The 18,444-nt window shown below is 37.5% G+C and overlaps 4 protein-coding genes across 5 annotated transcripts; 3 read left to right on the top strand and 1 right to left on the bottom strand.

The window, feature by feature from the left end:
* Positions 1-70: 70 nt before the first annotated feature.
* Positions 71-3,333, top strand: LOC119067560 (putative uncharacterized protein DDB_G0286901). Its single transcript, XM_037170626.1, has 6 exons — positions 71-230; positions 1,182-1,500; positions 1,963-2,111; positions 2,263-2,811; positions 2,890-3,071; positions 3,216-3,333. Exons 2-6 carry the CDS (start codon positions 1,228-1,230, stop codon positions 3,314-3,316), a joined length of 1,254 nt encoding a protein of 417 aa, XP_037026521.1. The 5' UTR covers positions 71-230; positions 1,182-1,227; the 3' UTR covers positions 3,317-3,333.
* Positions 3,334-6,570: 3,237 nt separating this feature from the next.
* On the top strand, positions 6,571-7,693 carry LOC119067559. The gene is made up of 3 exons (XM_037170625.1): positions 6,571-7,008; positions 7,086-7,219; positions 7,287-7,693. The coding sequence occupies exons 1-3, from the start codon at positions 6,666-6,668 to the stop codon at positions 7,407-7,409; spliced, it is 600 nt and encodes a 199-aa protein (XP_037026520.1). The 5' UTR covers positions 6,571-6,665; the 3' UTR covers positions 7,410-7,693.
* Positions 7,694-12,648: 4,955 nt separating this feature from the next.
* LOC119067558 (BTB/POZ domain-containing protein 3-like) lies at positions 12,649-14,353 on the top strand. 2 transcript variants are annotated; one of them, XM_037170624.1, is made up of 2 exons: positions 12,649-12,735; positions 12,804-14,353. In XM_037170624.1, the coding sequence occupies exon 2, from the start codon at positions 12,926-12,928 to the stop codon at positions 14,330-14,332; it is 1,407 nt and encodes a 468-aa protein (XP_037026519.1). In that variant the 5' UTR covers positions 12,649-12,735; positions 12,804-12,925; the 3' UTR covers positions 14,333-14,353. The 2 variants fall into 2 exon arrangements, with proteins under 2 accessions (XP_037026519.1, XP_037026518.1); XM_037170623.1 differs by lacking the exon at positions 12,649-12,735 and having other exon boundaries at positions 12,743-14,160; positions 14,200-14,353.
* Positions 14,354-15,706: 1,353 nt separating this feature from the next.
* On the bottom strand, positions 15,707-17,123 carry LOC119067557. Its single transcript, XM_037170621.1, has 4 exons — positions 16,960-17,123; positions 16,546-16,895; positions 16,269-16,478; positions 15,707-15,860 (listed from the first exon to the last, which is right to left on the bottom strand). The coding sequence occupies exons 1-4, from the start codon at positions 16,979-16,981 to the stop codon at positions 15,759-15,761; spliced, it is 684 nt and encodes a 227-aa protein (XP_037026516.1). The 5' UTR covers positions 16,982-17,123; the 3' UTR covers positions 15,707-15,758.
* Positions 17,124-18,444: the final 1,321 nt, after the last annotated feature.

Below are 18,444 nucleotides of genomic sequence, written 5' to 3'. Positions count from 1 at the left end.
ATTTTTCCAACTAAAATAAATAGTTCACAGATTCACAGATGGCGTCTCGGTCTGCCGTCACACGCCCGGGTTCTTTTGACAGATTCGATAAAATTTACATTCGGCAACACTACGTACGACATACGACACATCTTCATTACATTTTTTTTATTGTGCTGAAAGTGTAGTTTAAAAGTGTAAATTATTCCCGTGTAATTGCAGTAATTGAAATTAATCCAGTGTATTTCGGGGTAAGAACAAAAGTGTATTACAAGTAAGGCGAAAGTTTAATTTAATTGATGAGGAAAGTGTTTGACGCACAAAGTGATTTTTTTTTGTGTCAGTCGCCATTTTTACTGTCCATAGTTTCCCAGATCGGTTTTTTGTTTTTCTCTTGTGGTGGGTTATCATAACAAATAAATCATTTTGGATTCGATTATTATTTATTGCGTTCTCTTCAATTCCATTCATTTACAAAGACTTCGTCGTCCGTTCCCATTTCGTTCAGATTTTTGTAAAAATTATTTCGCGAAATGATCTCATATTACAAACAAAACGAAACAAATCTAAAAATAAGTTCTGGGTTTCGATTTAGTTCCTATGACGAATATGTGTTATAAATCAGGCCTTGAGTTCAATAAAATGCCAGCAGTCAAAAAGTCGTTCGCAATTTTTCGGCTTTCGAGTCCAAAATCGGGGTCAAGACGATTTTGTTGATGATATCAACATTAATTCACCTATTTCACTTGAAGCGTTTCACAAAAGAAATCGTTCTGTAGGCGTAGTGCATTTCTGTTTCTAAATAAAAATTTCGTAATTTTTCGTTTATGCTGTCACCAACGCACTTCAAGCATGAGTGGTACTCTAAATAGGGTACTGAAACTGGACAACTGTAAAACACTGTCGCCCACGAACCAGATTGAAGTGCGTTGGTGTCAAAGATGTGAAATCTACAATTGTAATTGTTAGTGTTTCTGAATGGAAAGTTGCTTGTATTTGACGCTGATGTGAGTTTATTGTCTGCCGGTTTATTAACGCACAACGCGGAAAGAGCGGAAAGAGGGAGAAAAAATACTAGTTTCGATGGGAGATTATGTCAAAATTTGTATGTAAAAGTCCAGTTAGCTAAGAACAAACCAGTTAATTTATCTGAGCTCGATACAAATGTCTTTGTTTTAACATAAAATTTAATTCGATTTCAGAACTGTGAAACAGCAAGCAGAGATTATTGTGTTTTCGTGTTGATACATGCACACTCTACAACACACACTACAAACGCGACACATCAACAACATGCAGTCGGTCAACAAAATTCATTCAACAAGAATATCACTAAACGACCGTTTTACCATCATTCAAACGGTTCAACCAAATGCAGCTGCAGCATCACCTCGGCGACGTCGCTCACAGAGTGCTAACTCCAGAATCCGATCGTCACCGAAATCATCGCTACAAAATCGCAGATTATTGGAACAATTGGATCAGAAGCATATGATGCGTACAGCATTGCGATTGAAAAAAGTAATTTTCGTTCCAAGAACAAAACACAAACAAACCGAAAATATAAGCAACCACTCCTGACGGTCCAACAAAATAATTGATTCACGAATGTGAAATTTTGCCTGCAAAAAAAAGTGGCACGGAAAATCGAGTAGACAAAAATCGAGTAATATTGGTCATGCGAATGTTAAGCCGATGTGGAGAATGTTTTATTCACCCGGAGAAGGGAACATTGAGCGTTGGATGGTTGAAAGAAAATAATTTTAACATTTACCTGAGCCACAACTAAAGATCATTAAAAGCAAAATTGATTGAAAGATTACCAGAGAGCGTAGCCAGCAACATTCGAGACGATACGAATTTTGCATGAACACAATTCGCTCTTTTATCTGAAAAAAATATTTTGTTGATGTCGGAAGGATAATTGATTTTCGTTGCTACGATCGTGAACATGTCTTCTTACATACTTCCCTGTTTTTACAGAAGAGTTTAAGGTCCAATTTACCGCTACGTCAACGGTTGAACACCCAAATGAAGAATCGGATTATGAAGCGGGGACTAACAGCAACGACCTTAAGTGTTGGACCAGGAGGTCGTTTGAAGCGAGCAAACAGCTTGAGAAATATTGGAACGTAAGAGCATACCAAAGAAACTTTGGATTTTATTCAATTTCTAATCAATTAAACCACCAAACACTGAAATCAAAATAACAACTCGCTGAACCGACCCCCAAAAAACCTGACTTCTAATTTCCGAATATTTTATTTTGCTGCAACCATACAGAATGCAAGCCGATTTAGTTGGAGGCGGAAATTTGAGACGATCAAATTCCGCATTAAATCTTGCCGGACGACTGGGAGTCCGAGGCCAAGCGGGCGGACCGAATACCCGTCGTCGTTTGATACGAAATAATGTTGCTACCCAACGTTCACGTTCACGATCACGATCACGAACCCGTCCAAATCTTATCAGATCGAATTCCCAGACGAATTTACGTCGCAGCAATTCAAAACAGTCGCTGGCTACACAGAAACGTAGCAATTCGCAGGTGCGCGGACGCAGTGCTTCTCGACAACGACCACGTTTACAGCGATCGAACAGCCGAAAAAATTTGAATACTGGCCTACGAAATCGCGGCAATGTCGCTGGCGCTAATCGACGAGTTGGTATTAACGGACGCCTGGGCGTTAAGCAAACACAATTGCTAGCCCGCAATGTACAACGTGGTCGTATAATAAAGCGACGGAATTCGACTGCCAATGGAAAGAATGGGAATATCGGGACAGTGGGCAGGAATGGAGCCAGACAACGTGTGGCGCGATCAAGAACTAGGTAAATTTCAACTCAATATTTGATTGGCTCAAATTTCATCGCTAAAATTTATGCGACTAATCCCCGTTCACTTTATAGGGTAGCACAGTCAAATCCGCGTAATCGGTCTGCATCGCGAGGAAGAACTGGACGGCAACCGAACAACAACAACTTTGCACCAAACAATCAACAGAATAATCGATCCAGGCAGAATGGACGTGGACGAGGTGGTGGCAGATCACGCAGCCGTGGAAGACCAGGACGACCAAACGCTGGTGCAGGTAAATATTTTAGCATTTTGTCATAAAAATGTGATTTGATATGACAACACCTCATTGTTTGACCGAACAATAACAATTATTTCACCTTTCCCCATCCCCCACTTGCGCCTCTATTTGTTTTCTTTTACAATAAAATTTGTACAGCCACCAAGCAACCGGTTAAAACGAAAGAAGAGTTGGACAAGGAACTGGATCAGTACATGGTGAACACGAAAAGCAATGAGATTGACATTTTTATGGGATAGACAGTGCAACAAACAAACAAACAAAAAAGAAAGAGAGAAATAGATCGGCCAAACACTTCAGATGTGACGTGGCGGGAGACTTAGATTAGAGATGTATAAACTGACTGGATTATTAACATTAAAATTACACTTTATCCACAAATTCGCTATACTAAAAGTAGAATTTGACTATCTCAAGTTTGAATTGTTAATTAAAACTATTTCTAAATACAAAAACCAAAAATCTTTTTAGTAATTCGACGTTCGATTCCCATCTTTATAAGAGAAAGTGGAGAAAGAAATTCGGACTGTTCGATATCGATAGTCTTTTGTTCTTGAATCATTGAGAGATTTCACAACAAGCCCTCCGGTTCCATCACTCGTTCAGTGCGAATGTAATGAAAACAGTTCAGTTTAGTTGAAGGCAGAAGCGACAGAGTGTAGTCACTGTGGCACTAAGGAATTACTCTTCACAGCAAAAGGGAAATCCATAGTGACTTTGGGAACAAAGAATGGAAAAATGACACACAGAAATCCAGAAATATATCTCCATTGAATGTAGAAATAACTCCACTTCCGACCTAAATGGTAAGTGAGGTTCTTCTAATAAGACATGTTAAATCCGAAACCGACCTTGTCTGTAACAAAACGAATCTGTAGTTGAGCTGGGTAGGCATTGGCTACTAGCCAATCGTAAAATCACATTTCCTATCTGGCTAACCTTTTAGATACCTCATTTAAGGACGATCGTATCACAATTATAATCATTGAATCTACTACTTCTTTATTCGACTCAACGCCTTTTATTTCACTAAGGTTGTACCAAATGCATTGTCGTTTTTGTTGATAGCCTTAACAATGACTAGCTTCACACCTTCCGTTTGAGATTTGAATATTAGCCACACGTTAACCGTTCACGGTCAACTAATAAATTTTTTAAATAAAGTCCTTCTTAAGTGTCCATTCCACTCAACAAAAAGGAGAAGTACTCCGTGAGAGAGCCGTGAGAGAGGAAGCTGTCAAATAAACAAAGAAAAAATTTAAAAAATTCAATTTTGTCTCTTACACGGAGTACTTTTTTGGTAAGAGGAAAATAAGCATTAGACACATTTCTAATGCTCACTTCTAACCATACCTAGAAATGGGAATAACAATCACACCGTTTAAAATAGTGACAATTTTTGTGCTAGCACATAATTTTTGAAGTTGGCTCAGTTTTTTCGTTACCAAAGGAAATAAACATACTGAACGTCACGCAAGCAACATAACAAGTCTTATATTCACCCGAAACTTGGTTTCCGTAAAATTTGTGATCCGCTGAGCATTTGCATTACCTTCAGTACATTTATATACTTTGCGATTTGCTGCACTGCACATTTCAATTTCAACAACTTTAAGGTTTCTACTCAAATCCAAGCTGAGGAATTTAAATGAAAGAATTAAAAACCTGGACTACAGTCACAATACCGAAGAGTAAAATGACTAATGTGTCTATTGTTCAATTTTGTTATCAATTGATCATTCTACAGAATTATTTGAGGGAAATTCTGTCAGCGTAAAAGACTTGATTAATTTCTGTAGTGATAAAACAATCGAAAATTTGCTTTTTTGCAACAATATATTCTCATAAGAGCGACTCAAACTCCCTTTTTCATGTGGCTTTTCTGATACTTTCTTGGCAGAGGCGCCGACTACGGTCTTGCCGCGAGGCTCGGGCAACACTATGACCAAATTAGTCGAGGCTGAGCAACACTATGACTCGACGACACAATAAATATCATTTTTACATCAAAAATGATTTAAACTGTAGAAGAAAACGAGCATGTAAGTCAAAAATTCTCGCTGCGTGGCATTTCACTTTAAGAACAATTCCAACGTTAGCTTCACTACTTTCTCGGAATTCTACATAATTTAAAAGAAATCCTTCGGTTCCACACGATAACTCGACTAACATCTTTTTATCGCTGTTCTAGTTTTGTAAGAGTATGTTACAACATTAGGAAAGTAAGTGAGTCATTACATGACAAATTTGAATGTGTGTGTGAGTATATGTATTCAAGTGTGAATGTTTATGAAACAAGAGCGTTAGCAAAGTTTTTGAGGGACCGTATTGAAACGAACTTTATCTTCATCCGAATTTACACTGGCAGAACAATTAAGAAAAAAATCGCTCGCTACGCTCGCAATTATCTTTTATTCTTTACAAAGCTTATGGTTCTTATAAAGAAGTTTCGCCCAATGTTCAAAAGTGCCCAAGACACGGCTGTTTATCGATAATTAAATTTTACAAAAGCATCAATTAATAAAACATCAATTTTCGATCATACAAAAAACGGCTTTTTTGGGCAACACTATACGAAAAAAGAAGTCGGCGCCTCTGTTTCTTGGTAGATTCTTAACACCGTTTGAGATAGTGACAATTTTTGTGATAGCACAAATTAGTCACCTCGAAAATTCGTTTTACTCAACCATAGGGAATTCATCCGTTTACTAAATGCATTTTACACCATAGAAATGCAATGCTGCAAACATAACTAAAATTGAGTGTACGCTGTTACTACACCTTCTGATATCTCTTGTTGATTTAATTTTATCGGTCACAAAGCGTATAAAACGTTAAAGGTGGCAGAATTAGAATTGATATCTATTGTTTGCGTTCAATATCACTTCATTCAGCTAATCTTTTCCATTTGTTTTGTGTTATAGTTGCAAAATAGAGTACTACTTTGTATGAGAAAATGTTCCAGTTTCTTTACTGTGCCAAAATTGGTTCAACACACTGTCCATGTCCAATCTTAGTACTCTATTTAGAGTACCACTCATGTCTTAGGTGCGTTGGTGAAATCGATGAAATTGGATGAACCTTCTGGTTGGCTAAATCTTTGTCAAGGCGTATTATTGGGAATTTTATTTACTGAAATTACTGAAAGTTGCCGAAGTTCACCGGAATCTATCAAAAATTTACTGACATTTTTGGAAATTTCTGTAGTTTTTGGTAGATTTAGACAATTTTCAATAAATAAATTCCCAATAATCGCACCTGATATTCGTCCACGATGTACTGACGGAATTCTGCTTATACTTCCAATTAAGCAGACTTCAGTGTTTTCCTCGTCATGACTCATTATCCTTCAGTTAAATATTCGACTTCTGTAAGTAACGCTCTAAATACGACGCGTCTTTCTTTTATACCTTATCGAAAAAAAATCCTTATCAAAAAAATGCGAATTTAAAGTGCATGACTAAGCCGCTATCGAAAGACGAAAATTGCAACACATACGTATTAATCAGCGGTTCGAGTAGCGAACGAATCGAAAACTACCGACTAGCACTTGTCGTATACGCAGTTAAACAAAAATATTCAACGAAAATGGTTCAAAAAATAAAGGTTTCGATCCTCTTTCTTACGGTCTTGTTTGGAATGGGGGCGAACGGATTCGGTTGGTTCGACTATTCTTCATCATCTGAAACCGACAGTGCTTACCATCTGGATAACGATCTGGAATTATACGATGATGACTCTGATGATCGTATATCGTTCGACGATTTTAAAAGACTTTTCAATGTACAAACAAGCCCGGACGACGAGAAATGGAACGAAATCGATAATCTGGAACTGATTGACTACACTCAAGACGATCAGTTTGTTGAAATGGTACAACATTCTGAGGTGCATGGAGTAATGATGTATACGCTTGGGAAACGTGTTAGAGGTAGGTTTCATGTTCAACCAACTCTGTATCCTCCTTCAATTCTCTGATCAACCTATTTCCTTTATATACATGACAAGGTGATAAGTTAGTTGCATCCAGTGCGAAAAATCAGACCTGGGCACAATATCAAGACATCAAATCAAACATGACTTATCCGGCCAATGGTGTTGTTGGAAGGAACTTGACCTACGTTGAGATACAAGTCAACCAGGTATGAAGTCAATGATTTGTTCGAAAGCGCAACCTTGCGATGATTATGATTAACAAATATTTTCTAGACCTCAAACTTGGGCCAAGCGTATGTGGTGCGAGGTGGTGTTAATCAGCGCTTTATTACAATCATTGTTGAGGCCTACCGTACAATGTACTTCAATTTTAAGACATCGTTTTATGGACTATAGTCCGTCGTTGTATGATTTATATTTTTATACCTTGAAATGATATTTTGTAATTATGGCAATAGATCTTAGTTGCACCAACAGTCGAGGGTGAGGGATAACTTACTGAAACGTTTGAAGTAATTTCGATTACTAGAAATCAGTGCGGCATTTGCTTCTATCTCAAGTATGAGAAATGCATGACGATGATCGTTAAGTTTAACTAAAATTGAAAAAATGTACGATTCGATTTTGTTGTGAAATAAAAATCCAAAACCTGAAGAAAAAAAATATACGCTCAAACTAACCACATCCGCAGTGCCTATAGTCGACGTACAGTGATTGTTATTGCCCGATGAAATTTATGTGCTTTTGCTGTCGTGAGAGAAACAATTTCTTGTTACTGTTTGATGGTATACGGCTGTGATGGTTAACGGTTTATGTTACGGCTAAGGATAGGTAACTGTTTAGATAGATAGATAGATCTATCTAGGTAACTGTTTACTGCATGCATTAAAATATGAAATAAAATTTACCAACTTTTCTGTTCGTTTACAAACAACAATTTACTAAAATGGAAATCCATTTTAGGAACATTACCACATTCAAAGGATTTAAATGAAATACATTATTTATAAACTAATTTTGTTAAAGAACGTATAAATCAAATTTGAAATAAAATAAACTCTTCACATCGAAATCCATTTTCGCTCAAAATTATTTCCTTAAGAGTTTCACCTTCTGTTCTAATAGGTACTTTTGGCAATTTGAAAGTGATTTATTTCAAAGAATGTGTTTAATCTTAAGAGTGATATCGCCAAATCTTCAGGTGATTGTGGAACAAGCGGTCTCCGATTTTAATGACTGATAGCTCGTTGGATTCGTCTTTCAATTCTAAGAACTATGTATCTTTCACTTTTTCTAAAAAAAAAATGTTTTCTGTGAAAAGAGAAGACATGTCAGAGGGTCCCGAAAACAGTTTTTCGACAATAACACAAGAAAAGATTATTTCAAATTGTTGTAATGTTGTACGAATGTCGGCCTTGGAAAGACCTACAGGTAGAGTATACGCACCGCTTGGTGCGAGTACATCCACAAGAGTTATGACTAAAAATGTAGTGAATGTTCGGTGAGTCCGCCTTCTCTGCAGCTTCGATGTTCCACGAAACTGAGTATGGGGTGTTGTAGCTGGCCTCACCCACTATCGGTTCACATAAAAATGAACCCAGTACTTTTGTGCTGCAAGCCCACAGAAGTGTTGGGAAAAAAGTTGGTACCAAAATGCAGATTTTTTCCTTCTTTCCGGGGGCTCTACAGCTGGAACAGCATCTGGAACGGCACAATGGCAGTCATTTTTTATCGTCAACTATTCCTTTACGTTATCAATACAGAAACGCGTCGCCATGCCACGAATATATCAGATCGAGTGTTAGTAATATCAAAAGAAAAATTATTAAATTTTTCTCGGAGGATTTTAGTCAAATAAAGTGTTAGCGGATAGCAAATGACCTCAGGACTCCGGAACAGTAATTAGTTTTTCAATCGGACCAATATTTGCTACGTGATAGGAGTTTGGAAAAACGATAGGATCAAGTGGGAGCGAACGGTCGAAGGTCGATAATTTTTTCTTGAGTTATTGTCGAAAAACTGTTTTCGGTACCCTCTGACATGTCTTCACTTTTGAACGCTTTTCACAGAAAACAATTTTTTTAGAAAAAGTGAAAGATACGTGTTTCTTAGAATTGAATAACGAATCCAACGAGCTACCACTCATTAAAATCGGAGACCGCTTGTTCCCAAAGTTAAAAAAATCACCTGAAGATTTGACGATATCAATCTTAACCTGAAAGAAGTTTCATTTCGGCCTGGCCAAAGGTGCAATCAGGGGATGCCGTCATAACGGGCAGTTCGAAACAATTGTACATAGGGTTTTTTTGCAGCCACCTTCGTTTTAGACTGTAGTTCGATGATGCAGCGATGTAATTGATTTATGAGGAGAGGTAATTTAACAGTTAAAATGCTTGGTAGTGTAAACAGTAACATTAGAATAATCAACGCACTTCAAGCAAAGGCTCTTTTAATGTTGTATGAACAAAATTTCCAAGTTTTTTTTACAGTGTTAAAATTATTCGATACACTATCCAGTTTCAGTACTCTATTTAGAGTACCACTCATGCTTGAAGTGTGTTGAAGAATGCAAACAGAAAAATATTTTACGTGCTTCTGGTCGGTAAACGCAATTTTTTGAGTACATTTTTCGCATTTACCGACCAGAAGCACGTAAAGCACTGTACGTACGAGGTACCCACTCGGCAAAATAAAAATATGGAACCTCGGACGTAATGTACTATTACTGTTTGCTCCATGGGAAAGTTGACCATTACATAGCAATTTGCCCACTGCGAAAATGATCCATTACATGTGGACTATTTTCATTTCTTTTTTAAATTTCGCATTGGGCTGGTAGTAAGCCGAAATACATTGGATGCTGTTACTTCATTGCTCCGGAAATATCTTTGTCACTGATAGAAAAGTTAACGCGCTGGACGTGTACTGTACGTAGTGGACGTGTAAATTGGCTGGCAGACAGCTATTTTTGGATCGAACTTCGGGAACGTTTAGTACACGTGCACTGCGTCAGTAAACGTCCAGTACGTTTGCTCTGGTATCCGAAATAAAATGAAATTTTGATGTACATTATTTCGTCAAATTTCGTTCTTTTTAATTTTAATTTTTTTATTTTTCGTGTTTTTATTCATTTATATCGTATCGTAACTTTTTCTTAGATAAAAATTTTCTCCATGTTTGGTGCTGGGTTTGAACTGGGGACCTCTTGATCTCAAAGCGGCGCTTCAACCAATGTTGCAATTAAGACATACTACATTGATAGTTGTATTGTGAAGCGTTGGTAGAAGTAGGTAAACGTGGAGCACGTTTGCACACAAAGTACTTATACATGTTTACTTACATGACACACATATGAAACTTTGAAAATATTTTTTTTATTCTAATTAGAACTATGGTATATGACAGGGCCTACTTTTTAGAAACTTTTAGAGAAAATCGAGAAATTCAAGAAACTTTGAGAAATTCAAGAAACTTCGGGAAATTCAAGAAATTTCGAGAAATATTTCTTGAATTTCTCAAAGTTTCTTGAATTTCTCGAATTAGAGGAATTTCAAGAAATTCAAGAAAATTCAAGAAATTCGAGAAACTTCGAGAAATTCAAGAAATTTCAAGAAACTAATTTCTCGAGTTTCTTGAAATTTCTCGAATTTCTCGAATTCGAGAAATTTTAAGAAATTCGAGAAAATTCGAGAAATTTTAAGAATTCCAGGAAATTAGTTTCTAAAAAGTAGGCCCTGGTATATGACAATGACCTAATATCGAGAATCGTAATCGTAATTCCTTCTTCTTCTTTTTGCGTAATATTTCGATATTTCAACAGTATGAGATTGGAACTCAGGGAATAAAACGTTTTGAAATTTAAATGACTGAATTTAATATTTCTGTTTTTAAGTGAATCCTAAAATCCTGATACAGATACATTCATCTCATGTACGTAAAGGACTTGACATAGTTGCTATTAATATAAAATGCACAGTGTACGAATGTTAACGCACAACAAGTACGATCTTTTGACATCATACTTACCATGCGTATACAAACATCCTAAACGTGTGCTTTTCTCAAACGTGTTGGGCGTGTGAGATAATTTTGCGATGAAGTTACACATACCAAAATTTTACACATGTCCTACGTCGACTACACGCGTGAGATGTATGGCACACATATCGTACGTAAACTTACATACGACAGGTTTGCCATACATACCCGACGCATACTATGCATAACAGAAGTATATCATACATATTCGAAGTACACCGCCAAAATCTTTTTTATCAGTGATTACTATAAAACTCACTTGTGTGTAAAAATTACCGAAGCTTGTTGCTCAACAGTACACTTTCGAGTTTACAGCTGAATTTTTGTTATGAAGATATTTCTGACAGCAGCTTTGTCCAACTGTTTTCTTGTGGTTATGTTGGATTTTCATACAATCCTTCAGAAATATCAATTTAAAAAAGTTCAGCTGTACTTTTATCACAAAATTGTTACCTAATGTAATGAGAATTCCAAGCGCCTTAAAACGAAGTCAAAGAAATTCAGGAACAATGCGGTTCGGACATATTATGTTAAAGGCATGTAGGAGAATTTTTTGTTCCCTGTTTTAACTAGAAAATCGACTAACGAACGATAACGTTGTTGTTTCTTTGCACAATACTAGGTACATTCAAAAATTGTACCCTCCAATTGCAAAAGCCTTCATTTCCCCATTTTTCCTGTAGATGGGGAGGTTGCTAGGAATCTCGCGCCGCGTCATTCACAATAATTCACATTTTGACACATTTTGTATAAGGAAGATGTCACTTTGTGAGTTATTGTGAATGACGCGGCGCGAGATTCCCTAACACCGATGGGGAATCGTGGTGATGTTGAAAAAAATAAAAATGGTTCGGTTATACGATTAGGTATTTTTTGTTCTACATCTATACAAAGTCTGATTTAAAATAAAACCGCCACTCCTCTGTATAAATTGACTTTGGAATTTGTCTATATATATTAGGGTGGGTCGAATTTAACATTTTATTTTACTTTAAAACTCCTGACGTCTGGTTGGAAAGTCCAGACAATTTTTTATGGAAGACATTCTTTCTAAGTTCAGACATACGACACACGTCTTTATATGTCATGATTTGTCGATTTTATGCGCATGAAAGTCAACATTTTTTTTGTCGAAAAGTCATGGTCTTACTGACTTACTTGCTTATACTGTTCGAATGGAGACCTCGACCTCCATCACGCTGATGCCATTGTAAAGCTACATTGTTCAGCTATTAATTTCAGTCAGTGGTTCCACCTCTAGCATTTCAGAGAAATCATTCAGCAATACGTGCAACCTGACTAATGTTGCTTCTATATTAGGAACTTTACCACCTTCGAAGAACTTAAATGAATTATATTATCTGTAAATCTGTATATTTGAAAAGATCCACGTTCTTAAAGGTTGGAATGACGGCTTAGCCTGACTTTTTTTTCTTGGCATGTAAATAAAGTACTTGACTCTACACAGAAAATCAAATATACTCTTGAAGCATTGAAACAAATTTTTCTTCCTTAAAAGATTCTCTGGACCATTCTGAATGCAACCAGAGGTGTTTAAAAATAAAATTCGATCCACCCTTATATACATGTCAAAACTACAAAATCAATATCGAGTGGTGTTTATACAATCAGTCAGTTTAAAATATAGAACTCGAAACAAAACAACATTTTAGCTGGTTTTCAAGTAAATTCAATTTGTTTTTGTGACAATTAAAATATTATTTTGATCTCGAAAAATGTTTGGAAAAATAGAAAACGCTGTTACTTGTTCATCAAAATCTGACGACAAGGGACTAAAGCCCATCGAGACGAAAAATGAAAGCTGGGAAAATGTTCGGCATCCCCGTAACAATACAGCTCATACTGCGAACCGAATGGGAACCTTAATGCATTCAACAAGAAGCGAAACTGGCGACATTACATTTATTATTGGATCAACAGAAATTAAAGCACACAAAGCTGTGTTGGCTGCATTTAGTCCAAAGTACATGGCACAATTTTACACTAACTTCAGTGTAGAAAATCCAATCGAAGTAAAGGATGTGTCCGCTGCTGCATTTAAGGAATTTCTTCAGTTTTTCTATTTGGACACCGTCAATTTGACGCACAAAAACATCACTGATGTCTTAACGCTGACCGCAGAATCAGTCGAAGGATTTTTTGATGAATGCGTCAGTTTTCTTAGTGACACATTAACTGTTGACAATGTGTGCCAGTGTTATCATTTGGCTGTAAAGTATAACAACGACGACTTAATTAAGAAGTGTGAACGTAAAATCAGTTCCGATTCGTCCAAGGTATTCCTATCAGACACATTCCTCAGCTGTACAGCTGGTGATCTGTTCAACATTTTGCAATTGGACTCATTGAACTGCAAAGAAACTGACGTGTTCGATGCGTGTATTCTATGGGCCGTTAACTGCGGTGCTATGAACGGATTGGATTCGGAAAATGTGGAAGAATTACGCAAAATTCTTACCGACGAAAATCTTCCCGGTCAATTGCTCCATCAAATTCGATTCGGTGCGATGACCATCAAGGAGTTTATGAATTATTACAAAAACTACAAACAATTGTTTACGGAGGACGAAAGAGACGAGATCCTTTACATGATTGGAAAGGTGAACAATTTCGAACCGAAACGATTCAACGACGAATCTAGACTCGTTCCCTACAAAGAATGGTGCGAAGAAGACAGCATTGTGTGCTATCGTACTTCACGTGCAAATGAAAAGGAAAGTTTTCGTTTTGGCATAAACGAAACAGTGTTCTCCACCGATCGACTCTTTCTACTCGGAGGTTTCAGTTGTGGCAGTCTGCTCGAGAAGAAAAGTAATGTCACGGAAAATGATCAACAGCCGGATGAAAAGTGCGTCACAACCAGTGTGTCATTGATTCGAAAGCGCGCAATTGGTGACAAAGTTGGGAAAACGTTGTTCAACACAACGGAAAAACTCACCTTCAAGGCCAAAGAGGAAGCGTTTGTCATACTTCATCGTCCCGTCATGATCAAACCAACGTTTTTTTATGAAATTCAATTAGACTTCAAAGAAGGATTCAGTGTTAGAGACTACGAATTTAATACTGAAGTAATCCTGCGCCCAAAAACATCGCAATTTAAGACTGAAGTCATCCTGCGCCCAAATACATCGCACTCATTCAGTGGCTTCGGTGCACCGGTTAACGGATTTATTATGAAAGATGAAGAACGAACGGTGGTTAAGTTTTGCAAAACGAATGGTCTTGTTACTAGCTTAAAGCTGAATATTTGCGTTAAATAAAACGATTTTTGAGGAAGAACACCAAACATTCGCAGAAAAATTTCATTTAACATAATCCATTGGCTTCAATTCGCTCACAAAATTTTCGAACATCCAGTCCGAATCTCGTTTTCGAAGTGTTGTTTGCTCCTAGAGTCAAGAATGTAGAAGCACATACTGATTTTAGATGTCTAGCCCTTCCATACAAGGACCTTTCGACCTTTTTCGGGTATGTATCGCAGCGTCTTTCTAAGCTCTACAAATATGCACACTTACAAGTAAACCGTCTATTTATTGGCGAAATAATTCAACTTTGAGTTCACAAATAAATTTTTTTCAACATACGATACAGCTGACTTTCACAACTCCACTGCCAAAAATAAATAGACAACCAGAGAAAGTTGTTCCACAAAATGGTCAGTGGAGACTAACGATTCTACAGAGCCATCAATCATTCGGATCGGATGCTGCTTGAATCTCGGTTCTTTGAAACCTTGTCAAATTCATTCTTAAACATAAAAGTCCGAACCTCAGCAAGTTAGAAAATTTCAAAGTGAGAGCACGGACTCAGGCCGTAAAAAAAACTCGGTAGGTCCACACAGCTCTAGTGTGTGCAACATTCTTTAAATTTTTTTCGACTCGCTCGAATATTAAGGATGTGAAAGGATTACCCCTTACGAAAGTCGTTTTATTTTGAGGAATTCTTTTGAAAAACATCCGACCGAAAAAGACTGAAAGCATTCACTTTTCTCACAGAAATTTCTCGATGTACATATAACGTATATGGTCGTATGGGGTGATACATAACGTACATTAGGAAGGTGATTTTATTTCGTTTAAGGGAAAATAGGATCTTATGCGGTATTAAAAGCATCTCCGACGAAATATGATAAGTTGAAATGTTTACATGCTCATTTTTTATCGTCGATTCTTCCAAACCCCCATAAGACCTGAAACAACATAAAATCACCTTTCTAATGACAAACCACACGACCCTGTACGGCTCGTGTAACTGGAGAAGTTTCTGCAATATCTGTAAGGTTTTTGATCACCTCACACTGGCCAGGCAAGCTTCAAAGAATTTTTTTGAAATGGGTTTGGTTTCTAGGGTCGAATACTTTTCTTGGCACATATAAGAAATTCCACAAGAAAATGCGTCAGCTGTTTTTCAAAATCCCACTTTCCAAAAAGTCTTGTGTCAGTAGTTAACATAATTCACTCCGAATCGTGTCGAATTCGATTTTAACTCGATTAAGTTTAAATGATTCGAAAACAGCTCATCCATTAATGAAAACCTTCAAGTGTGTAATGTAATGGGGAGGACTTTTGACTGCATGAGGACATTTACTGTGAGAAGTCCGATTAGGGCCGTAAAGGTGAATTTAAACACGTAACTGCCATTCACGTAATCGATGTATTGTTATTATATTTTATAAAAAGAAAAAAATCACGAAGCCTTCTTGAAGGGGTTGGGTCTCGCCTTAAACGTCGTTGCTTGTCGTACCTGTTGTCTGGTCACATTATCCTGCTCTCTTTTCCGTTCTTCTTCCTATTGTAAAAAGAAAAGTAAAAATGTTGAATGGAATCGGTGCTCTCTCTCTCTCTCTGTCTCTCTCTCTGTGTGTGTCTCTCTCTCTCTATCTCTCCCATACGGTAACCAATGAAGTATTGTTACATTACGTAAGATAGACAATGTTTGACCCTTCAATTTTCTATTAGCGCTCGAAGCTAGAAGGGCCGAGTTAAGATCCAGTGTCATCGTAAGACAGGGAATTTGAATTTTTCTTGAAAGACCCTGTCGCATACGCGAATGATATGGACGTTGTAAGTTTTTTACTGATGTAAGCCAAGCGATTGTTAACATCGCTTCCCTTTTCGAAAAAACCCGAGTGACTGTCTGACCGGGACACGACCTTCCAATTGTCGTTCTTCTTTGAATGGATTTCAGTTCGCTTACCTTTTCTCTCTTTTCTGCCAATTGACGCTGATAATTTGCATCGTACTCCTTCCGTTCCATCAATCTCTTTTCCATTCCCAATTTGAACGGCACGACCTTCAATTCCGGATGAGGTTCCAGTTTCGGTTTGAATGGTTCCTCTGTTAGTACCTTTGTGGATCGAGCTACTATCGGCGGTCGTTCGGCCATTTTTGCATCATACTCCTTCATCTAACGATTTCGTTTTTTTTTTAACAATAAACTTCCAATCTTGGAACAGTTTCATTCGTTGAATTACCTTCTGTTGTTGCTTCTCCTTCATGGCAAGACCTCTTCTCAAAACTTCCGGAGTCTCAGGACTGATACATGTTTCTGCGCATTCTTTAGCTGTCGTCAACGCTTTCGAGTGAATGGCCTTAAAATTCGGCATCGGTCTCGCCTTGTGTCGTCTGAGTCGTTCCTCCTCCTCTTTAATTTTTTTCAATTGTAACTCCTTTCGCTGCTTATAGTATTCGGCCATGGCATACACCCTGTCGGATGAAGTGGTTTTCGAAATTGCATGTGGATGGGTTCTTATCGCCAGGCTGGTCGTCAAAGTCGAGCTAGTTGAGTTTGGTTGATTTCTATTGTTCTCCTGGTTTTCAAGTCCTACGAAGAATAAATTGCAAGATTTGGAAATATTTGCGCGGATGTATGGCAAAAAGCGAATTACCATTAAACTGTTGCCTGTCCATTTCGATTTATCAATATTTATCACCAAAAATTACTGCAGAGCCAACAAACTGAATTACAAACACAATAAACTGGACGGTTAGCTGTGGAAAATTTAAAGTGAAGTTTTTGTTCGTTTATTTCGGTTTATTTGAACGTCATATGTTTCTTTCGGTAACATTTTCGTCGACTTTTAACGAAGAGCTTTGTTACCGCTTTCACTCGTACCTAGATGTCGCATGAAAACGTATGGTTCATCTCGCACGCATTTCAAATATGAGAACAAAATCTTAGCTTACTTTCATTGGAAAACCAACTTTATAAAACCTTTCTGTCTCGATTTGTGATCAGCCAGTCCCAGGCGACTCGAATTTCAGTATTTTTACTTTTGAAATAATTTTTTGACTTGCATCAGCACATAAAAGCAATTAGTGCATAACATCGTAAATACAGAAATAAAGGTTAAATGTTTCTTTTAAGTTCAGTAGATTCGGTATTCGGTAGCGTCATCCCAAACGAAGAAGTATAAATTTGAAAATTTTTACACACTTTTTCATGCTAGGGTGTGGCGATTTCAACTGAGAAATTTGTAGATCATGCTTTCCCTCCACTCATTGTGACGGGGCGGTCTAAAAATAGGTCATGAAAATCGTTTTTTATCAATGGCTCTAACAGAATAAATGTCAGAGACTCAAATTATGTACGTGCGTTGGGGGGCTTCATGCATGGTACATCACGGCACGGTACAATAAACCAGGCAGTAGTACTTGATTTGACTAGCGACCTAAATTATCTAGTAGCCTTATATTTTGCGAATAGAGTGTTCCGCCTTATTAGATCGACTGTTACCTGAAACTTATCGACATGTAGATTCGACTAAGGTGGATTCAGTGGAACTATGGTACAGAGAATTTGGTGAATTGCCAGAGTAGTCACTGCGTATTTATCAAAGTGTATGGGAATCGTATGAAATCGATCAAAAGCTTGCTTGGATTAACAACTCACTGAACAAAAACGTAGACAAAGCACGATTTCTGGCAAATTCTTCGCAAGAATCTGGAGCATTTTTGCACGCTCTACCATCACCTCCTCTGGGGACACTTTTAAGTGATGATGAGTATCGAATATCTGTTGGCCTACGGCTTGGTGCCGCGATTTTCCAGATTCATAAGTGTGTGTGTGGAACTAAAACCTCCAGGCCGGAGGGTAAGAAACCGGATGGATTAAGCCTCGTTAATGGGCAAGAGGTAAATCCCTTTTATGGGATTTTACTTGTGCACACACTTTCGCACCGTCATACTTTAACAAAACGGCACGTCAATTGGGTTGGGCAGCTAAACAAGCAGAAACTCGGAAATTCAATCACTATGCGAACTTAAGAGACCAATTTGTATTTGTTCCAGTGGCAACGGAGACATCTGGTGTATTTGGCAAATTGGCTTTGGACTTGTTTAAGAAAATTGGGTCTAAGATATCTGAAAAAACA

Source organism: Bradysia coprophila (assembly GCF_014529535.1).
Source record: "Bradysia coprophila strain Holo2 chromosome X unlocalized genomic scaffold, BU_Bcop_v1 contig_12, whole genome shotgun sequence".
Taxonomy (NCBI): domain Eukaryota; kingdom Metazoa; phylum Arthropoda; class Insecta; order Diptera; family Sciaridae; genus Bradysia; species Bradysia coprophila.
The sequence above is the reverse complement of the archived record's forward strand: the minus strand, read 5'-3'. Positions and strand labels throughout refer to the sequence as shown.